Below are 20,732 nucleotides of genomic sequence, written 5' to 3'. Positions count from 1 at the left end.
CTGACGACATGCAGTCCAGAAGTGCTTAACGAGTAAGCCCGACCTTCACAAAAAAAAAAAAAAGAAAAAGAAAAGAAAAAAAGTGTAAAAACAGAAATGAAAATTTCTCATACTCCAAACCACTCCCAACCTGAAACAGATAAGATGCCTCCTAGAAAGCGCACTGTCGTATCAAGGAAGTTCCTTCAAACAAAAGCGAATGCTAGGTTGCATGCCCACACAGCTCCCTTATCCTTCTTGAAATTATGTCCTAGAACAACAGAAACATCTCTGCGTATTCGGTACCCGCCTTGGGCACCTTTATGTGCATTCTCACGTTTACCCCCACAAATTAGCCTATGAGTTTCTTCTCTGCTCCACATTTTCCGCTTAGGAAGATGCTCATTTTAAGATTCTTAGTTTCACTTGACAAGTAAAAAGCAGCATAGGTTGGTTTTTTTTTTTTTTTTTTTGGTTGTTGTTGGTTTTTTTTTTAAACATAGGTGCTGGAGAGAACATCTAAAAGCTAGGGTTGGTATTGAACGAGACTTGAAGCGCAATGTTTCTCTGCTCTGTCCCTGTACAGTTCAAGCCTGCAGAGCCCCACTTCACTGCTGACGGAGGCAGCTTCTATAAGATCCTCAGCGACAAGGACGGCTACAAACACATCTGCCACTTCCCCAAAGATAAGAAAGTGAGTGCGTTTACGCAGCAGATCCCAAGTTGACCTCTTTTCCTGACAGAAATAGAAAGCATTTTTATGACATTGAGCAATGTGTACAAATAGACTTAAGTATTCACGTTCTTCAGTGGTAAATGGGATGAGGTGGAATGAGACACTAACACCCTCCTCCCCGCCCCTAAAATATATCTCAGGGTTATTTCACTTCTTGATATAAAAGATTAAATCCTCTACTTAATGTTGATAGGAAAGTCTAATAAATCTCATATTTAAAAGCCCGATCAGGACTGTACATTTATTACAAAAGGAGCCTGGGAAGTCATTGGGATCGAAGCACTGACCAGCGATTATCTGTGAGTATATTCTAATAATCAGTAAACTAGGCTGTAAACCCCGCGCATTATAATCACGCCCTCTCACAGCAACGCAGGAAAAGCTCCCACAAAGAGTAGTTGATTTGGAATGTGTTCAATCCCTTTTTTTTTCTTTTTTAACATACGGAAGCCTTAATGATTTTCACATACGCTCAGCAGATTTGATACCATGCCACCGAGCGGTTCTACCTCTTGGTTTTACCTGCTTTGCACTGGAGAGGCTGCAATCTCTCTGGAAGGCCCTGGACTGTGGCACGGGCATCCTGGCCTTCTGTTAGCTTCAGCCTGCCATGGGCTTTCCGAAAGGCTGAGAAAGGCAATTTTATCTGCGGGTGGCTCAGCCCTGCTCTTGAGAATATGGAAAGCTTTGCTCTAAGCGTCTACTAACAGCATACATGAGCTGTCAGCAAAAGGCATTTTTCTTTCCATTAAGATCTTGGGCTCCTCATGTATTGGCCTCATCACAGAGGAATTTTGCCATTGCCCAGAGTAGTTTCTGAAGATTTTGCAGAAAAGTCTCTGCCACTCTCTGGAATATGAACCCCCTATGTCCAATGCAGCCCATGTTATAAAACAGAAAAGACGGGAAACAGGATTGGTACTTGGGGCGGGGAGGTTCTCAATTTCAAACTAGCTGTCCAGCATATATATTTAATACAAGCACTCTTCTGCTCTTCTGAGTTCTTGCTTAACACTTCAGCTCAGAAACAACTCTCAGGATTCCTACATTCCAGACAGTTTAAAGGGAGTGTCCTGGGTAGAGGTAATGGATGACGATGGCTCCTGGGGCAGGGGTGGAGGGACAGAGCAGCAAGTGTGGCCAGAGCGCAGCACACTCACGCAGTACAGACAAGTGTGCCTGTGTGCCTGCCTGGGGTTGGAGATCGGCGGGTGTTTGTAACATTGTTGTAAAACATATTTAAGACCTATAACCTTTGTTTTCTTCTCAGATACTACATTAGTAATGAACATAAAGAGATGCCAGGAGGAAGAAATCTTTATAAGTAAGAGCACTGTCAGGATGCTGACGTCATTGGTATTCACTGACACTATTCTTGTGCTCTCTCTCTCTCCCCCTCCCCCTCTGCCTCTCTCTGCCTTGTCCTAAGTAATACTACACTTGAATTGTTATAAGTACTTTGATGACTTCACTTATCATGCGTACGTGACCAAACCAATGACTTTATAAGGTGTTTACTGGCATTTCCTAACAGTGGGGGGTGGAGGTTATTGTGAATTAGTATCTGTGTTTTATGATGAAGAGAGAGAGAACCCAGCAGTCTGTTTCCCCCGAAGCCAGAGCATGGCATTCCTCGGTTTCCTCCTTTCCCACAGTTTCTGACGAAGCAGCTAATTCCACTGTTGGCTTTACAGAATTCAGCTTACTGACCACAGAAATGTGAAGTGCCTCAGCTGTGACCTCAATCCAGAAAGATGTCAGTATTATTCGGTGTCATTTAGTAAAGAGGCAAAATACTATCAGCTGATATGTCGGGGTAAGTTTGCACTGGCTGTGAAGAAGAGCTAATGACTGGCCTGTGGAAGCTCCTGTGCCTACAGCTCTGAGGGGCAGGAGGCCCCAGGGTTTCCTCCCAGAACCTAGTCTTTTTTTACCTGCTCAGCCGTTTTTCCTTTGCAAACCTTAGGAGCCCTTGAAGACACCTCAGTCTTTTTCTACATTAACATATTATGGGGTGTTTAATCCTCCCTGAATTCCTTCTTAAACACCCACATGTTACAGGTTATAAATGATTATTTTACGCATCTGCCCCTTAAGTTAATAACAAACTGTGAGTGGTGTCTGTTAACCAGAACGCTCTCTGCTCTGTCTCCTGTTGATATTGCCACTGTTAATATTTATTACAACTCAAGAAGCCGGAGCAAGGGAAGGCACAAGGGCAGATGCAAGTCACAATGTAAGTTCAGAGTACTCTGAGGAACCTCTCCTAAAAACCCCATTCTGATGCTGTGCCGGGGTGCTTCTCAAAACAAGAGAGAGGATCTAGTTGTTCTATAAACCATCGTCAGTCGCAAAAGGGGACTTCAAACTAATCCCGTTCTGTTCTCACTGGTGTATTTCATTTACTACGAGATGCGTTTCTTTAGTGTTCTTTACTATGGCTGAATTTTGCCGTCATCTCTTGGGTACGTGCTTTATACTAGGCACTGTGCTAACAGCTTAATATTTGGCATCTCATTGAAACCTTAATAAAACTCTTCAAAGCACATATTATCCTCACTTTATAGGAAAGGATATTGGCGTACAGATACATTGGCCTAACTTGTCAAGCAAGTCAGCCAGGACTCAAGCCGAGATCTAGCAGTGCCTTCACTGTAGTTTTCAAGCAAATATAAAAACTAAATCTCTCATTTAAATGCCTCACAATTAAACAGCTCACAAGATAGCTTGCTATACATTACCTTCCACTCCACAGCTACCACACTTGGGATAAATAGTGAGGAGATTGGCTTGTGAGAAAAACACTTTTGCATGCCAGAAAGAAACTGCTTATCCAAGGGAAGAAGCATTGCAGATGTGTCTCCTGGCTCCCAGACTCTCCTGAGAGGGGGCCCGGTGTGGGCACTCGCCTCCTTCAGGTGAATCTGGTTCCAGAGTGCTGCCCACTCACTCTCCGAGGAATACAGGGCCTGAGAGGCGGTTATGGTCAGTAGGAGGTAGCAGACAGAGAATGGGAAAGGTTAAGCTGTCATTTCCGCTCTCTGATGAGGAAGTGTTAGGCTACGGAGATGGTAACCTGCCCAATATGTCCCGCGGGACAGAGGACCATTTCCTACCCTCTTTACCCGAGGCCCCGCGCCTTTCCAGGAAAGCATCCTTCACTCGATTGCAGCTATTTTTTAAGGAAAAAGAAAGTGGGAGTGAGGAGGAAGCAGCTGAGCTTCATATCTGCACTGCAAAGCTGGTTTGTGCTCTGTCAAACAGTAAGAGCTGCTGTTTGAAAGCTCATTCAGGCCCGGTATTCTCATCTGAAGCACATTTTTCGCTGATTACATCCACAGGCCCCGGTCTGCCCCTCTACACTCTGCATCGCAGCGCCGATGATAAAGGTATTTTATTATAGCTCCCCTTCCACTGGCTTGGGTGAAAGCACAGGTGAACTGGAGTAGCATGAAAAATTTCCCTCGGCTTTAGTGTCTTCACCCCGAGGTGAACACAAGCTGTCCTGCCTGAAGTATGCACAGCCCCGTTGCTGCACTGCACCCTTGCTCACTATTGCATCACATGATCCAACTTCTTGGCACTGACATGAATTATTTCTGTTTCATATATTTGTTTAGAGCTACGAGTTCTGGAAGACAATTCTGCTTTGGATAAAACGTTACAGAATGTCCAAATGCCTTCAAAAAAATTGGACTTCATTGTTTTGAATGAAACGAGTAAGTCAAACTTCTTTTGGAATAGTATTTTTCATGGAAACAGCAATAAAATATAAATAATGTGTCAATTTGGTCTGAAAACATGTGCTTTGTGTTGCGTAAGTCTAATTAAGAAGGTTATTTTTTTTGCCACGAAACATTCTATCATGGCAACTACTACTTTTTGCTTTTTTTTGTGTGTCTTATGATAGTAAACTACATCCAGGAATGTTTTGTCTTGTCAGGGCAGCGTTTGTGGGAAATGCACTATAGACGCGTCAGTTCATCCAGTTGGTAACTCTAGGCAACTAGTAAGCTCTCACAGTAAAGACATGGCAAAGTCAGATCACACCAGATACGGTGCATCTGTGAACTACAGAGTTAGAAAATACCCAAGATGGTTACATTAACAATTCAAGTTTGTTTCTAAAATGTTTAAACTTCAATGGGGGGGGGGAGTTGTTATTTCCTAGTAAGCTCAGGTCAGGGTCATGGCATAAGCATGGATTACACCCAGGGACCATTAAGAATAATCTGTTTATTTAAACTTGAAATGGTTGCTTCTGTTCAGTTTCTTCTCCCACTAGGAAATAACAATTTGCTGAGTGTGGTGGTGTACACCTTTAATCTCGCCACTCAGGAGGCAGAGGGAGGTGGATTGATGTGAGTTTGAGGCCAGCTTGGTACACAAAGTGAGTCTAGGACAGCCAAGGCGACACAGAGAAACCCTGTCTCGAAAAACAAAAGCAAACAACAACAACAAGAAAGAAATAACAATTTATGGGAAAGGAAGAAAAACATCATAATTGATAGAGTCTCGTTTTTTTTTTTTAAAGTTTTAAAGTTAGCATAATGGAAAATATGGAGCTGAAGAGCTGGCTCAGCAGTTGTGAGCTGTTACTGCTTTTGCGAGGGACCTGGGTTTGGTTCCCAACACCTATATCCAGTGGCTTACAAACTACGCGTACCTTCAGCTCGAGATTCCAACACCCTGTTCTGCATTCCCACCTGCTCTTATTTGCACAAACCTGCACGCAGAGACCCATATACACATAACCTCAACTAATAAAAGCAATTAAAAAAAAAAAAAGGAAATGGAAAAAATACTCAACTCCTGTCATTGTAAACGGTAGGACAGCCCTGGAAAGCAGAGCCCGCTTCGGCAGAATAACAGTGTTAGCATGCTGTTCAAAGGGTGTGTGAGTCACCAGGGTCCGCGCTAACAAGCACCTTCCGACCCAGCGGGGGTGCCACTGCTCCCTGTCCCTGAGGCATCTTGAATGTAAAAAGCTCATTTGGACAGCCTGGTGCGGAGTTCTGCAGTACATATGGAGATGTCACTCTATTTCAGTGGGCACACAGTGGGAGTCCTTGGCGTTTGGGGCCAGGGAGGCCACATGGTTAAAAGGGAATTTTCATAGAGATTGCAGGAGGCACTTGACATAACAGGAGGTTGGGACCCATTCGGTTAAAGTCATTTGCACTACAGGAAAAGGGGGCTGAGAGACGGCCTGAGAGAAGAGAATTGGGAAGTGAGATCCTGGAACCAGAAAGAACCCCTCCTCATAGAAAAACTGTATATTTATAGAAATATGGAGTTAGAAACCCCTTCTAATCAACTAGTACTGGCCAGACAAGAGAGAGATTAAATAGTGATGGGTGTACACATTAAAAATATCAATTTGGCTAATAGTTTGATATTTGATTAAAATTATAATAGGAAGCTATATTTATTCTTATGGACACACTGAATAAGAAGCACAAAACAATTAGTCAACACAAATTGGCAATAAGCCTATCTATATAAACATTTGGCTATTGAATCTGTCTTTTCTCTTTAACCAAAAATCATTAGAAAAGCAATCGAGAAACAAAAAGGAAAGTAAATGTAGGAAACACCTCTAGAGATCAGGATATTTTTGAACCTGCAGTTTAAATCCTCCTGAAAATGTAGAACTCTGATTAGATTTATTAGTCTTATTTACTTTGAGAGCAAAGAAAACAGACTCATTATTTTGAGATAAATTTTTTTTTATTAAACTGTTGTTAAATCAAGCACAAGAATTTTAACGGACCCTAGGGAGAGCATACAGAATGTACACAGCAGTTTATTCCACAGAAGCCGACTTCATTCTGTGAAATCCTGAGCTGAAAATGGGACTCTGCTTTGTGGTCCGGGATGGCAATAGGAATTATAAAAATGCTATTAAGTCAGAATTTTAAAAGAGAGTTATGGCCAACTACAAATTCTAAACAGCTTCAAGGAAATTCAAGAAGAGGAAAACATTTGGGAGGAAAATTTAGCACATAAACAAGCTAGAGAAGTAGCTTGGGTGCCAAAGAACAGACGCATAAAAACAAAACATTAGGAATCCTAAAATGCACTTGTATTTTACAAGGCACCAGTGGACTTCACGGCTGTATTAGAAACAACTTCATTGTTCTACTGCAGAGGAACTAGCATTTGTGATCCAACCAGAGTGTTTCTTATATCTTTAAAACGTGAGCTATCTAACTTAAGAAACTGGTAAACTCTAGACGTGACATTACTGAAAAATAAGGAATGAAATCTCACACTAGTCACTATTTTTAATTCACTGATCTTTCTGTTTGTTTAGGATTTTGGTATCAGATGATCTTGCCTCCTCATTTTGATAAATCCAAGCAATACCCTCTACTGTTAGATGTGTAAGTATCCAAGAGAGGGTAATCCAGCACTCAGCTGCCGCATTTCTCGGTGGGTGCAGATTAATGAACTATAGAGCCAATGCTTCTCTTCTTTACTGCGTCATCGGTCACTGTTTTCTCCTCCCATTTTATACCTACAAATTCCATCCTGTGTTTTCTCCCAACTTAAAAGACAAGATAGACACTTCTCTCAGTCGTAATGTTACTGTTTGCTTTGCTTCCCTGGAGTTTACAGAAGTCCCACTGGTGTTTTTAGGTCCTCACCTTCATCCTTCCTTCTGGACATCTTATCAAGCAAGAGACAAGTTAACCTCCCAGTTTCTCAATCCTTGACAGGGCCAAGGAGTTTCATGTTATAAAAATATGTTTACTCATAGATGAATGCATTCATTTAAATTGAGAATGCTACAACATGTAGTTCTAAGTTAAAATTTTGTGATATTTTGTTTAAATCAAAGTACTTTTAACTTTTATCTCTAAAAAAAAAAAAAAGGCAAGAAAGTGTTAGGAGAGGCATGTATGCAGGCAGGACTTGCCTGTTTTTTTGTTTGTTTGTTTGTTTGTTTGTTTTTTGTGGGGCTGAAAGAGCCAATGTGTAGGAAAGAGATGAATTGGGCGGGAACTATTATTAGAGAAGATCTGCACGTATCCAGGAGTCATGTAGACTATGCAGAGATGACATTTAAATAAGAAGCAATGAGCTATGGGGTTCATCTCCTAGCACACAGGGGATGTGATAAAGTTATACATATGGCTACATGTGTGGTAGGTTGTAGGCTGTAAAGATCGCAAATACAAGGATGTTAAAATGGCTGAACAGCATACCTATTTCCCATATCAAGTTTATATATATTTTTTTAATCCTTAAGGTTTTAAGTCCTAGCATTCCTTCTTACTATGGTCCTTTCTACCATGGTTTAGAGGCTCAATGTGAGCAACACTATGCAAGATCCTTGGGAAAATGTGAAGCATGTGACACTCTGGCTAGAGTCCTTTAGGAACCCACAACCTAGGAAATAAAGGGATAGACTAGTATGGAAAGCTACACTAATTGACATTGCTATTTTTACAAGGCAATTTCCCCTATCTCCACTATTTGATGAATTGCATTTTCTATTTCTAAGGTTACACAGTACTTAAAATGTAGAATGTGTTTGACAATAGTGTTCAAACATAAAACTTAGGACTGCATTTAAAGAAAACACACAGTCATAATGGTCATGTTGCCAAATTAAAGGACCAGTTCTTGATAACTAAGTGGTTACTATGATTTTTTCAGGCTCATGATTGAGAAAGATGCATATACCTGGCTCACGGGAGAATAATGGATGTGTTCTTTAGTTAATTTGAGAAAATAATAGTCTTACAAGGTGGAACTTTTCACAGATATGCAGGTCCCTGTAGTCAAAAAGCAGACGCCGCCTTCAGACTCAACTGGGCCACATACCTTGCAAGTACAGAAAACATCATAGTAGCTAGCTTTGATGGCAGAGGAAGTGGTTACCAAGGAGATAAGATCATGCATGCAATCAACAGAAGACTGGGGACACTGGAAGTTGAAGATCAAATTGAAGCAGCCAGGTAAGAAACTGGGACAAGAATTCAAACCTCACTGGCTTTCTCTTTTTATTAATTGATTGATTGATCTTTTATTTGTTTGTAAAATGGGAAGAATGTGAATGTTCTTGGGGTAGAACCTGTAATCTTTCACCCCTGCGGGGTTTTTTTCCGTTTTGTTTTATTTTGTTCTGGTTTTTGGTTTTTCGAGACAGGGTTCCTCTGTGTAACAGCTCTGGCTTTCCTGGAACTCCCTTTGTAGACCAGGCTGGCCTCGAACTCACAGAGATCCAACTGCCTCTGCTGGGATTAATAGCATGTGCCACCACTGCCTGGCCACACCTGCAAGTTTTCAGTGCAGAATATATATATATATATATCAGTAATTATAGATTATATGAAGTTTTAGAAAGGCATCTCCTAAGTTTCTTTGTCTATGACTTGGGAAAGAAAGTTGACATATACACTACTCTCATCTGAGAGTGGAGACTCAGACCCAGGAAACACATAGATAAAATGAGGAGTGAGTGGGCCTGTTAGTGAAACTTTCCGGTGCTGTGATAAAACATCTGTAGAGGCAGCTTCCAAGAGGAAGGACTCATTTGAAATCTTAGTTTGAGAGAGTCCAATGCATTCTTCTTGGGTCAATTGCTTAGGACAGACTACAGTGTTTTCAGCCCTTTCTCTGGTGTGCTTTGCTGACAATTTTCACTTTAAAGTTGTCCGAAAGCAAAGGGCAATTATTATGCCGTACATGGAATGCTAGGTAGCCATGAAATTTCCTCCCTCAAATAAATTAGTCTTTCTCCAGCCAGGCGGTGGTAGCACTCACCTTTAATCCCAGCATTCGGGAAGCAGAGGCAGGTAGATCCCTGTGAGTTCAAGGCCAGCCTGGTCTACAATGTGAGTCCAAGACAGCCAGGGCTACACAGAGAAACCCTGTCTTGAAAAACCTAGATAGATAGATAGATAGATAGATAGATAGATAGATAGATAGATAGATAGTCTTTCACCATTAAACCCAGCCATTCACAAGGTCTTAGGGAATGGGAAAAAGTGAGATAAATCCTTTACTACAATGACCTTTGATCCAATTGTTAATCCAGTCCCTTTCCCTATCTGATTCCTTAGGCACAGCAGTATTTGCTGCTGCCTGCCTTCCTATCAGCACTCTGGTTTTCTAAGCTCCTATCATGACCACTCACTAACCTCTGCTTGCAGCATTCTAGCTGGTTTCTTCAGATCAACTTTTCTAAATTTCTCTTCCAAAGGATTCTGAACTGTGAGGCCCACACAGCAATGACCCTATCTCTTGGTACCAATATTCAATGTCAGTGAGATTTTCATTGCGATTATAAAGTACACGACTCACCAACTTAAAAGGAGGAATCATTTATTCTAGAGCCATGGTTTCAGAGATTCCAGTCCGTAGAGTCCTTGGCTCTGTTGCTTCCAGGGCCCATGGTGTGGGAGCAAATTATGGCAGCAAAACTGTGGTAAGCCTACTTTCCTGTTGGGACAGTAGCGAGAGCTTTCTCTCCTTCCTATTTCTATTACCTCTGCACCCGGCTGGTGAGAAGGCGTTGTTTCCATTCAGAGCTGGCATTGTTCACATTTGGGGTGGGTGTTCCCCTGTTAGTGATTTTCCCATCAACACATGCAAGGCTGCTCTTTAATAATCCTCCAGCCACTTCTCAGTACATTCAAATTGAAAGTTCAATGTAACTATGATACTAGGTGAGCCTCCGCCTAAGTGGTTGGGCTCTTCCCTTAGAGTCAAAACTACATGGTGGAGAAGCTGAGTGTCCACAAACCTTGTAACAAGTAAGGGCTAATGAGGCTCAGGAAGGGGCTCCTACAGCCCAGATAGGATGAAGGCGACTCTTCTATTTTTGGAAAGTTTGGGGGCACAACTGTCATGACTCACAATTTATAAGGGCTTCATTAAATATGAACACCGTCTCCACTCTGGCCTTCCCACAAGAGAGGTGGACACTACGAGAGGCACAGGGCTTGCGGCAGACCAGCCCTGGGAGGGGACATTCTCACCCTGTATTTCAAGTAAAGAAGCAGAACTTGTCAGGATGAAGTAGGATTAGAACCCAGTCCATCCACACGCTTTTGTTCAACTGCACCCAGCGCTAAATGAGTTCTGTAACCTGTAGGTTCCCAACCAACCTGATAGGTGTTTGAAGACCCTCTAAGAAATGGGCGGTTTGAGACCATGTTGTAAAATCACAGACTGAGAAATGCAGGACGATCCAGGAATGATCATAAAAACTCCTTTAAGGAAAAAATAACCAGTGAAAAGAGAAGACGTTAGATAAGTATTCCTAACTGAATGAAATTCCCTTATGCCAAAGTTAATTACTGACCACTTTCTTTAAAATGTAAAAGGAATTTTAGGTTACAGAAAGGGTAAATTGGAGGCTTTTCTGTTGTAAAAAAATAAATGTTTATCTAGAAAAACTGGTCATCTTTCTGTGAGAGGAGGCTATGGCTTCCATAACCTCATGAATCTAAGCTTTAAAAGTGCCAAAATCACCAAATTCAATATTTATAAAATAAAATCACAGTTTAAGACAATAGTGACATGTAGTGTTACCTGTACAGTGGGGGCACTGTTACAGCAACTAAAATGAACTGAATACAGCAGCGCAGGTGAATCTCAAAATAGTGCATGAAAGAAGCCAGGCACCAGTGTTTGTATGAAATTCAAAATCAAGTACAAACTCACGTGGTTTTTTTTTTTTTTTTTTTTTTTTTTTGTGGAATTCAGGAAAAGGAAACATTTTAATTCATTTATCTCTTCAGACAGGAAAATGACCAAAAGCCCCGTGACAGCACATAGTTTGACTTTGTAAAGGCGTATGTATCCCTTGTGCAGTCATGACTCAGCCCCTGCGTATACATCCTCCCTGTTTACAGAGATTGACAAGAAGTGTTGAAAAAGTACTCTTAATTTGCTCTGGTACCACTTGACTCTGCAGCCTTGGACATGCATCACCAACTGAAAAGAGAATTATCTGTCCACCAGATCAAAGACCTCCACACCTCCCAGACACCTCACAATTACAAACTCTATTTTCTAGACTTCCTTAAGTAAAAAGAATTGGCTTTTGATGTAAGGGCATGATTATAAAAATAGATGCATAAAACAAGGTCGTTTGCCTGGATTTCAACTCCTGACACAGTTTGGTGGCAAAGATGTTTCTTAATCTATCAAAGAAAATATACTTTCATTTAACGGCGCTGAGCTAGCTAACCAATGCCCAGCGCAGGATGGGATTTAGGCGGTTGTGTTTAACTTCTCAGGGAAGAGTGCAGAGATGGTCCTTAGCCCCACTCGGGTGTCCTCCATGTCCTTGTCTACTTTATTGCAAGGGTAGTCACTTCCAAGTTGAAAAACATCTGGAGAGATTTAAATTCAATTATGTAAAGAAAAGTGCATCTGGGCTGCAAATTTTTATATAAAGCTGTGAAAAAAAACTGCCAGGATTTGTTTTCTGTGAATCATGCACGCACACGCACACACACACACACACCACACACACACACACACACAGAATTTTTATGGACGCAAATAAACTCAAACCTTGTTCACATAGTTCTGATGTTAGCGCGATAGACGTTTACCTCAGGTGTTTTTCATTGCTGGCACTGGCTCTTCTTTGTAATAAAATGAAGGAGATAACAAGTGTCAGGCTTTTTTTTTTTTTTTTTTTGCATTTGTGTAGCTAGCTTAGTTTTTCTATACACAGTGGAAAACTGATTTGTGAACTTCTTTCATGTATTCTAGACAATTTTTAAAAATGGGATTTGTGGACAGCAAGCGAATTGCAATTTGGGGCTGGGTGAGTAGTTTTGTTGTTATTGTTGTTGTTTTTTTTGTTTTTGCTTTTTTGACTCATGAATTTGGATGCACTCCTTAGTGAATATAACAGAGTGGAGGTTGATTTACCTTTTGCATGTAAATATTTGGAGATGAAAAATCATGTCTATCCAGTCTCGGGCCTCTGAGCAGCAGGCTTCTTGAACAGCTACTGAGCTGGATGTGCCCTCCAGTTTATTATGATGAGATAAAGAGGCTGGAGCAAGAGGGGGAAGGAGGGAGGGGGTGAGTAGAGAAGAAGAGATGAGAAGGGAAGAGGAGAAGGCATGGAAAAAGATCTCATTAATCAGCAAAACTTTTTTGTGCTTATTGTTTTGTGTGTTACCTTCTTTAGTTTGTATATGGTCACCTAATGTCCCATGATTGTTTTCTTATGTTTATGAGAAAGGACCAGGACTCTGAAAGGATATTCTTTAGATACTGCCCAATTAAAGCCAATTTAAGCCTCCTATAGCATGCTTTCTATCTCTAAAGAGGCACAGTATATAAAGATGTGAGAAATGTGGAAACCGCGATTCGCTTACCATATGTCCTTATTCCTTTACCTCCATAAAAATAACTGTTTCCATTCCCTAGTCATATGGAGGGTATGTAACCTCAATGGTCCTGGGATCGGGAAGTGGCGTGTTCAAGTGCGGAATAGCCGTGGCACCCGTGTCACGGTGGGAGTACTATGGTATGTAACTGCTGTTGTATGCAATGAACTATTAAGTGTTGACCTTAACATTCTAGTGCGAAAGCCATTCCTTTTTTTAGTTTTCTGTGTTTCTATGGAAAAATAATAGGCTGCTTTCTTTCTGTGGCTCTTTGCAGAGACGTTTAAAATGTTCTCAGTCACTCTGCTGTTATTCCAGCCTGAGTGCTATTGTGTGTAACCTGCACATCTAATTTCTTATCAACAAATCCTGTTTCCAGAATTTTAAACAGCGCCAGTGCTACATTTCTCAAATAACTGTTTCTTTATCTTTATTCAAATTTGATTTGGGACTTCACATATTAACAGAGGAAAGGAAGAATGTATCTTTTTCTCTCTGAGTGAAGATCAAATATGAGTTGGCCGTTAGAGGAAGAGGAGACAGGAACAGATGATTTCCAGGAGGATTTGCTTTCATACTGTCTTTTACTACTAGCATATCATCTTCATCATGAGATAGACCATACGGCATCATTCTTCTGAGAATAAAATGCCCAAGGCAAGACTAAGCAGAAGTGAACAAGGAGGGCTAGGAAGGGGATGCCGTATTTTCTCGAACCTTCTTTGACTTCACTGAAGTTCTTTCTGTAGCAGTGTAAGAACGGAATTGTTGATAAGGAATATGCTCGTTCATATTTATGCCCCAATATACGGCAGTACTAGTCCCATGAAAATCCCTCTTTGAAAATCTCTCCAAGTTAAGAGAAGCCAATGTGCAAAATATCACTATCTTTTCGTTGAAAACTTGGCAAGTGCAGTTACAATTTAACTTGCACACAATGGAGTTGTTTTCATGTGATACTTTTGTTTTGAATTAATTGTTTGGTTGGATGGTTTGTTTCTGGAGACCTCTGGTGGTCAATCAAATAATAAAATAGCCTTTGTGAGGTTGCAGACTTGTCGAAAACAAGTTCATGCGCATGGCCTAATACCCAGCAATGAAAGAGAGCTTTGAATATATGTGTAAATTTAAACAATTTTATTCAAAACTGCAAACAAAGAATATGTAGAAGGTGTTTCAAGACATTGCTCTAAAATTTCACAGCTACATTATGTAGCTATGCATATTTTAAAAAATCATATTTTTAAAATTTTCAGATCTTAATACACATGTAAATATAGTTAGTATAGATAAGAAAGTGGCATTATGTTCTAAGACAAGCAGATTGAAGGCTATGGAATAGATGTTGGGGAAATTTTTATTTTGCTCTCAAGGCCTGTTTTCCCCCTATGAAATATGCAAGCTAAGTTGTTAATATTTGATTTTTCAAGTTAAAATTCACATGAAAAATTTATTATCTTTTACATTTAAGTGTCCTTTAAGATACTATATTTTCATAGGGATATTCTCTACATAGATAAAATTATATAGCCTGTATTCATTTTTAAGTGAAATAGTAGATATTACTATTGCTCATTTAGTAGGAGAGGGAGGTAACAGTGGAAAAGCAAACTCTCCTCAGTGGTGCTTTCAGTCTAAGCCTCGGTCACTAAGTTGTTGAATTTAGTCAATAGAAGAATTAACTTAAAGAATTCATAGACTTAATGTCAAAATGCTCATCCAATCCACTGACAGTCAAGTACAGATACAATACATGATTTTTATACTTATTTACTGCTATCTGGCCATTTAAGGGTGACAGCTTTTAAAACATCATATAAAGGGAAAGAAACCAGATTCAGAAAGACAAATATCACCTGTTTTTCTTTATATGTGAAACCCGGAATTGACATTAACATATAAAGGAACATGCATATGATATAAGAGTAGAAGGAACTATCTAGAAAAGCCAAGGAGACAAGCATGTAATCTGAAGGGAACAGGAAGGGAGACGGGCTGAATGTAGGCACAGTACAGGATGTACTGGGATGGAATATCTTTATTAAATTCACCAATTTGTACAATGAATAAACACTGATAGTTACAAAACAGAAATAATGAAATTAGTTACACAACAAATTCCATTAGTGAAGTTTTAGGTAATATATAATATAGGACTTCATTTTTTTAATTGTGTAAAATTATGTTTAATTACCCAAAATAGCCAAACCAATTGTGCAACCTGTTATTCCACCATATTTATATATAAAAGAGCTTATGTCAGTTCAGCAGACAGATATTAATATAATCTGTTCACAGTGCTCATGTGTTACAGCACAAAACTTGAGACCTCCCCATAAAGTGAGGGAAAACAAATGTTTAACATGAATTATGATGAAGCAGCTATGTCAATATGGACTGTTAATTCTTTCCTTTCATCAGAGTGAATCTCAACCTACCCAAAATATAAAGTTTAAGCAAATCACTAGTAATTGATCATTGTTAGGAATTCCCAGAAGGAGATAGATTACCATAGCACGAGGCATGTGTTTGTCTGGTTCTTCAGCTTTCAAGACAACCGAGGCACTAGATGACTTTCATTGAGTAGATCTTTCTGCACGTTGGACTTTTCTGCAGGTCAATTGCTGATTGTGTTTTAAGCTGTCTGGTTTGTACGTCTACTGCCCTGATCCTGAGGGCTGAGTGCAAATGGGTCAGTGCTACAGAGAAGTCGAGAGTGTGAGTGTGCACTCTGCCTGACAGCATCTCAGGTTTCATTAGCAGAGGCTGGCTGGGGGAGAGAACATCCTAGTGAAGGCACAGGAGGACAGGTAAAGTGATGCAGCAGATGTGCATAAGAAATGTTATTGGAAGAGTTGAGCCTCTTTTCTCTTTTCCTGTCAGACTCAGTGTACACAGAGCGCTACATGGGCCTTCCCACTCCAGAAGACAACCTTGGCCATTACAAGGTAAGAGAGAGAGAGAGAGAGAGAATGAGAGAGAGAGAGAGAGAGAGAGAGAGAGAGAGAGAGAGAGAGAGAGAGAATGAGAGAGAGAGGGAGGGAGAGAGAGAGAGAGAGAGAGAGAGAGAGAGAGAAATGAGAGAGAGAGGAGAGAGAGAGAGAGAGAGAGAGAGAGAGAGAGAGAGAGAGAGAGAGAGAGAGAGAGAGAGCTGTCCCAATCTTATAGCTGTGTTTAATGGGCTAAGAACGTCTTCATTGTATCTATTTTAGAAAAAAAATATTATTTCCAACAAAATTCTTGTTAAAAAGAAATAACACAGGTGGTTTAGAGATACTCCAATAGCTTCCCCTACTATATTTTGCATAATTACAGTCTTTATCATATGCTATATAGGTCACAATATGCATTCATTTGGAAATACAAAGCAACATCAGATAATTACTTTAATTATAAAAAATTCAGTTTAGAAAACATGTCAAATTCAACACATTCCTTTTAGGACCCAGAAGATTCTTCAAGCCTTTAGCAAGATATTAAAATTCTTATGTTATTATAATAATGAAAAGGTAAATGCCTGCCTACAATTTTCTTACTCATAGCCAACCGTGTAGATTTTTAACACGGGATTAGCATAAAGCAGGTGAGGCAGCAGCTGTAACTGAGTAGAACCTGAGAGCCCTGTCCGTCAGTTTCTAAAAGAGCTTTCAACAGTGGGAGAAGCAGTGGGCAACTTGCTCCCCAGGGAAGCTGCAGTATTTGAACTGGGACCTGGCCGCTGCCACACTTGTCAGTGCTATTGTAGAGGCCACAGCAAAGCCAGATTATACCCCTTGTTGATGACACCCTGATGCAGCTGTATGGACCAGTGCCACTTTGACATTTTCAAAACTTTCCTAGTTCTGTTGGCCATGTCAGTTGAGAGAAGGAAAAAAACAAAACAAACAAACAAACAAACAAAGAAAAAAACACCACCAACTTGTAAACTAGAACTTTTCGATAACCAGGAAAATCATCTCTGACATTTCCATTTTTCTGAAGATGTCCAAAACTCTCCTTGAGAGAATGCATTAAAAATAAAGAAAAACAAGAACAATGTCAACACAAAATTTTCACTGTGTTCTGACTCTTAAGGCATAGATCTGGGCAGTACATTTTTATAAGGTGACATCATTATCACAATAGAGTCTGAAGCCATCTGATCAAGATAATAAATTCAAGCTTTTTCCTTTGCAAGATATGTGTGTGTGTGTGTGTGTGTGTGTGTGTAATTTACCTTTACCAGCTACTTTCAACTTAATTAGCAAGCTTATGTACATATGTACATGGGGACCCATTCTGTTAGTACCTGCATGTTTTTATATATGTTTCTGAGACATACTAGAAAAGTAACAACCCGCAAAGTAAGATGGCACACTAGACATCTTTACATACTAAGAAGCCTCATAATCAGGCTATTCCTGTTTGGACCCGGGGTCTCATCTGACACCACATACTCCATTCTTTCCACTCTTTTTATTCCACATGCTGTAATCGGCTTTAGGCATTATTTACCTTATTCATAACTACAATGCTGCTGGCAAATGAGCTAGCTCCCTTTATAATAGGAGCCCAGTTTGTAAGCTCTTGCGGTGTCTTCCCAGAATCCAGTCTATTTCACACCTTGCTAGCACATTAACTGCACATCCATGTTTTAAACATTGTTACCTTCTTTGTATGACTCTTAACTCTCATCTTAATCTACCTTGAGTTAGTAGTTACTCTGCACTGGATTGTCCGCTCCCCACCCCCCCACCTCGCCCCCAATATCCATAGTCAACCCTACATATCTTGAACATTTCACTCCTTGGGGCTCTTTCTATGAACCATCAATCTACAATTTATCTTAATTCAATTAAAAAAAGTTTTAAAGGAAAATACTGTGATACAGTATTTTGGTACTTGACTTTTTCTTCTTAATTATCTAACCTGAAAGAAAGTTCTCTTGGCTAAGTCAAAGTGCTGAAAGTCCTTGTAAACTCAGAGCTACACTGCCTAGGATTCTAATGTCTGGCTCTAGGGAATGGTGGATGGGAAGCCAAAGCATTCATTTTAGAAAACCCCAATTTGAAGAGCCAACAAGGCCTGAGGCACAGGGTTAAGTTCAAACCCTGATACCAAAGGAGGTCACGACAACCTGCCTTGCTTCCTCAGAACAGGTACCATCCTTTAGCGTCCCTGAATCAGCTCTCTCAATGATATTATAGGATGGAAGTTAGAATCTGCCTTTTCATGTTTCCTCTTTCAGCCTTTTCTACAGGCTCCTCTTTCCGACACCAATCCTCCCTTCCCCTAGTTCTACCCCCCACGGTGGTGGCCATTTTCATCTCTCCCCTTAGGTGTTCCCTGTATGAGGTAGTCATGTAAATAGAAGTCACTTCCTCCTGCCAATGGCAACACACGCACATTGGGTGCACAAAGTCACTCTCTCTCTTCGCTGCACAGATGGCACCCGAGGACTGTTTAATCCTTCCACGCCAGGAGTCGGGTTTTCTTGGCATGAAATTCATTGCTGGCAATGGACACATTAAAACTGCCAGTACCAGGGAGCTAAAGGTTCCCAATGTGTTAGTCAGAAGAATTATCTGGGAGGGTGATAGCTAAGGTGGGCAGGAGAGAGCCAGGCAAATGCATTAGCGGAACTGTCCCCTGCACCTTGCTCATTGCTTCCTCTGAGCGGGGAGGAATGAATCTGTGTGGGGCTCTGAATCTGAGTGGAGAACTGAATCTAAGTGCCTATTTTTGGTGCACAGCAGGCTTTAGAATAAAGCTGCCCTCCTTTGTTTTTTAAATGAGCCTGTGCTTTTGTCTCTGGCAGGAATATATTCAAACATTCTATTTTCCTCCAAGGCCCCAGCTGCCCCTATGGACTCCATCGTCTACTTCTTTTCCTTCCCAGGTTTGCTCTCTCTCTCTCTCTCTCTCTCTCTCTCTCTCTCTCTCTCTCTCTCTCTCTCTCTCTCTCTCCCTGTCCTAGCCCTTGAAAAGACATGAAAGAGCTAATTCAACAATTCCTTAAAGGTTTTTGTTACGTTGTGCATTTCCATGTGTCGAGAAAATATTTTGTTTTAAAAAAAAAAAGTTCTCATTTAGTTAGGACTCTCTTAGCACATCCAGAGTTAGGGATGTACAAGTGTGGGTTTGTGCAATAAGTAAGTTCATGTTCTTAGCTAGGAAACCATCGACACAGAATTATAGAGTTCGGAAGAGACTATAATTTTCAATACAACTGAGAGGATTCAGTGCCAGTGGACAAATGAGCTGGTCTTTAGAGGAACTCAACCTCCAAGAGAACACAACTTGTGAATCTGGGCCCTTTTTACCACTGAGAAAAGAGAAGCCAGGTCAGCATGTGCCCTGCTCCAAGCTAATATGTCCACCATTTATGAAAGCTAACACCTGTATGGCTGACTCCCTGCAGCAGGGATATTATTTCCTATGCTTTAAAAGTAGCCATAAAGATTAAAGGGTCCTGGGACTGAGGCTTAGACTCAATACTGTGATACCTGTAGTGACCCCATAAACTGAAGATTACCTCCCACCTGTGGCCAAATGACAGAGCAGGAACTCTTTTAAAGACTACAGGGGTCCTATAGAAGAGTCCCCTCGCCCCACAGACTTCTCCTTGAGGAGAGGGGAGAAGTCTGAGCTATTGAGCACTGTAATTCTAAGGACATGTCTTCTCTACCAACAGTCTTCATGAGTGACAGACAGAAATGGCAACAGCTTTAAGTGATGAAATAGGACAAGCAAGGAGGTAACACTGCACCCAGTAGCCACTAGCATGCCGCAGTGTAGTGTAGCCACACCTCAAGGAGTAGGATCCTGACCAGTGGGTGGACAATTCCTCAACGCCCATCTGCAGTCAGAGCTACAAAGAATTAATGTGTAAGAGACTTTCATGCACCCATTCAAAGTGTCCTGCGTTTGATGTCTTCAAAAGTTTACTCCTCATAGATGAGAAAGGGGGCGGGGGGACCCACTGAGGAGATACATTTTTAAAGGATAACAAAACATAAACTTGAACATCACACAGTATCCAAATCCAATATATATGAAAAAGACTAGAATCTTCTAAATTGTGGCCATAGAGTCGGGGAAGCTATGTCAGAAACCAGAAGGAAGTTCTGGTTCTGGGAAGAGGAGGAGCCAGAACCATAGCATTTCAACCCCCCCCCCATCCAGCTTCACATGTCCATTTATTTATTGTGTTAGTATAGCTAGACTCTATTCTAGAACCTTTACACATATCTATTAGTTTCAAGTATTCCTGGAACACTCTAGGATAATTATTCTGATTACCACCATTTTATTGACAGGGAAATGGAGGCACTGAAATACTAAGTAACATAGAGATGTAGAGGGTTTGAAAAGGAAGAGGACAGCATATGAGGCAGGAAAGAAGAAACGACGAGGACATGATGAAGATCAGAAAGGTTCCCAAGAGGTTACCGTAAAGGGGAGAGGGCATCAGGGGAGATAGACGTGATGGGGGAAGGGATTTCCTGGTACCTCTGAGATCCAGGGTGATAGACAGTGATGGAGGAAGGGATTTCCTGAGACCTCTGAGATCTACTGAACTGAAGGACAGCTTTGGGAAGAGTAGACCAAATGCTGACCAATAAATATGATAGGACATAGACTGGAGAAGGGATTGTCTTGTGAAT

General features: G+C 40.8%; 1 protein-coding gene across 1 annotated transcript in view; it reads left to right on the top strand.

The window, feature by feature from the left end:
- Positions 1-20,732, top strand: part of DPP4 (dipeptidyl peptidase 4) — an 81,649-nt gene that overhangs the window by 53,113 nt on the left and 7,804 nt on the right. Inside the window, exons 13-23 of the mRNA XM_084800053.1 lie at positions 566-673; positions 938-1,014; positions 1,986-2,039; positions 2,410-2,531; positions 4,057-4,104; positions 4,336-4,434; positions 7,032-7,101; positions 8,488-8,682; positions 12,458-12,512; positions 13,127-13,226; positions 15,970-16,034. Of these exons, the coding sequence (XP_084656179.1) occupies positions 566-673; positions 938-1,014; positions 1,986-2,039; positions 2,410-2,531; positions 4,057-4,104; positions 4,336-4,434; positions 7,032-7,101; positions 8,488-8,682; positions 12,458-12,512; positions 13,127-13,226; positions 15,970-16,034 (993 nt within the window). The remainder of the gene's footprint in view (positions 1-565; positions 674-937; positions 1,015-1,985; positions 2,040-2,409; positions 2,532-4,056; positions 4,105-4,335; positions 4,435-7,031; positions 7,102-8,487; positions 8,683-12,457; positions 12,513-13,126; positions 13,227-15,969; positions 16,035-20,732) is intronic.

The sequence above is a fragment of the Acomys minous genome (genome assembly GCF_964271855.1).
Source record: "Acomys minous genome assembly, chromosome: 10".
NCBI lineage: Eukaryota > Metazoa > Chordata > Mammalia > Rodentia > Muridae > Acomys > Acomys minous.
The sequence above is the reverse complement of the archived record's forward strand: the minus strand, read 5'-3'. Positions and strand labels throughout refer to the sequence as shown.